General features: G+C 58.9%; 1 protein-coding gene across 1 annotated transcript in view; it reads right to left on the reverse strand.

Annotated features, from left to right (window-relative positions):
- Positions 1 to 709: 709 nt before the first annotated feature.
- The window catches only part of LOC122156577 (interleukin 18 binding protein), a 1,286-nt gene continuing 298 nt past the window's right edge, over positions 710 to 1,697 (reverse strand). Inside the window, exons 3-5 of the mRNA XM_042811387.1 lie at positions 1,631 to 1,693; positions 1,271 to 1,394; positions 710 to 1,161 (exon numbers count right to left, since the gene is read on the reverse strand). Coding sequence (XP_042667321.1) covers positions 990 to 1,161; positions 1,271 to 1,394; positions 1,631 to 1,693 — 359 coding nt within the window. The 3' untranslated portion in view covers positions 710 to 989. The remainder of the gene's footprint in view (positions 1,162 to 1,270; positions 1,395 to 1,630; positions 1,694 to 1,697) is intronic.

Below are 1,697 nucleotides of genomic sequence, written 5' to 3' on the forward strand. Positions count from 1 at the left end.
TTCCATTCCATTCCATTCCATTCCATTCCATTCCATTCCATTCCATTCCATTCCTCACCACCCTAGATGGTCATTTATTCATCAATTTCAAACAACCTTTGAGCCACTGCGTGATGGGGTGACAGAGAAGCAGTGTTGGTTGGGGCTCAAATCTGGCTGCATGAGGCACTTTGGATGATAAGACTTACTGACAGCTGGGAATTATCCGGGCAGAGCAGGGGCTGCTGCCTTCTCACAGCACTGCTGCTTATGGCTGTGAAGATCAGCAGAGGCGGACAAGCAGCTTTGTCTTGGTCGGACTGGAGGAGCCGACCTCACACACCAAGAACAGCAGTGCCTGCATATAAAGGCTGAAGTACCCACAGCATCCCAGGAAAACGGGCTGGAGTTCTGAGAAGCAATGCACATACTGTGCCAGCCTCCTGAGCATGAGTGCTGTAAATGGGGTTGGGGTCTCTGGTGGTTGGATGAAGGCTTGCAGTCACCGTCACTGTGAACCTCCAACCTTTTGGTGGGGGCAGCCCAAACAACACGGCACTGGAGTTGTGTTCAGTTCAGGCATCTGCTTTGCTGCCATACCTTCAACAGCAGGGCATCTATTGCTCTTTCTTTGGCTGTGCTCCTCCTGGTAGCCGCAGTCCTGGTGGACATGAGAGAGCCCTGAGCTCTACACCTTCCCACTGCTCTCCTGCACGTGGACAGCAGGGCAGCGACGTGCCAACGCATCTCATGGAAACTGCAGATGCTGCTTTCCTGCTCCTGATGCTTTTGGATGTGGAACAGCAGCAGGGAACGGTCCAAGGCTCTTCCCAAATCATGAAAGCATTGCTTTTATTGCATTTATTTACCAGCCCTGTGCACGCAGCTCACCAGGCAGTCACTTTAATGAAGCCCCCCTGCCCCACCAGGAGCCCCACACACAGCATCCAATGGGGCAGCCCTCGGCCCCACACTGTTGGGCTCACACCCGTCACGAGTTCTGCTCGGTCTCAGCCCGTTTCCCCACCCTCGTCGCTGGGGGGAGCCCATTTCAGCTCCCTCACGTCCACGCCGAATGGGCTGAGCAGCACGCAGGTGAAGTTGGTCTTCAGATCCTGGAAGCTGAAAGAGTTGAAATGCAGATCCCGACGGAGGATCACCAGCGAACCACGCTCTTCCTCTCTGCGGGACGAAGGCTTCGGTCAGCCCCGCGTCCCTCCCCTCGTTCGGGGTGGTGGTGGAGGAGGGGAGGACGGGGGGGGTGGGCTTGCGTTGGGGTTGAGCTGCTCACCGCACCGCCCCTTCGCGCACGTTGGGCTGCAGCTGCTCCACGAACGAGCCGTTTGCCAACCAGTAGAGCAGCGTCAGCTCCGGGTGAGCGCTCTCAGCCTCGCAGGAGACGCTCACGTTGCTGCCTGGATGGGGTTGAAGGGGAGATGGGCTCACACCTTGGAGGGGGAGGGAAGGCGGGGGACAGCCGCAAAACGTCCCCACTTCACCCATCGCACCCCCACGGGGATCCCCGCATCCCGTCCGCTCCCCTCCGGCCCTCAGCCGTAGCGGGGTGCTGCTGATATCATTCCCTTTTCTCCCTCCCATCTCCACCAAGGGTGGGGGGGGGCTCAGATCAGCCCCCCAGCATTCAACTCACCCATGTGGGGGGGCTGCGCCGGGATCCTCAGCCGGGTGATGCGGGGGGGCTGTGGGGCCATGGCTGC

This window comes from Centrocercus urophasianus, unplaced genomic scaffold, assembly GCF_019232065.1.
Source record: "Centrocercus urophasianus isolate 14NV4802_14NV808 unplaced genomic scaffold, USGS_Curo_1.0 seq_1296, whole genome shotgun sequence".
Taxonomy (NCBI): Eukaryota; Metazoa; Chordata; class Aves; order Galliformes; family Phasianidae; genus Centrocercus; species Centrocercus urophasianus.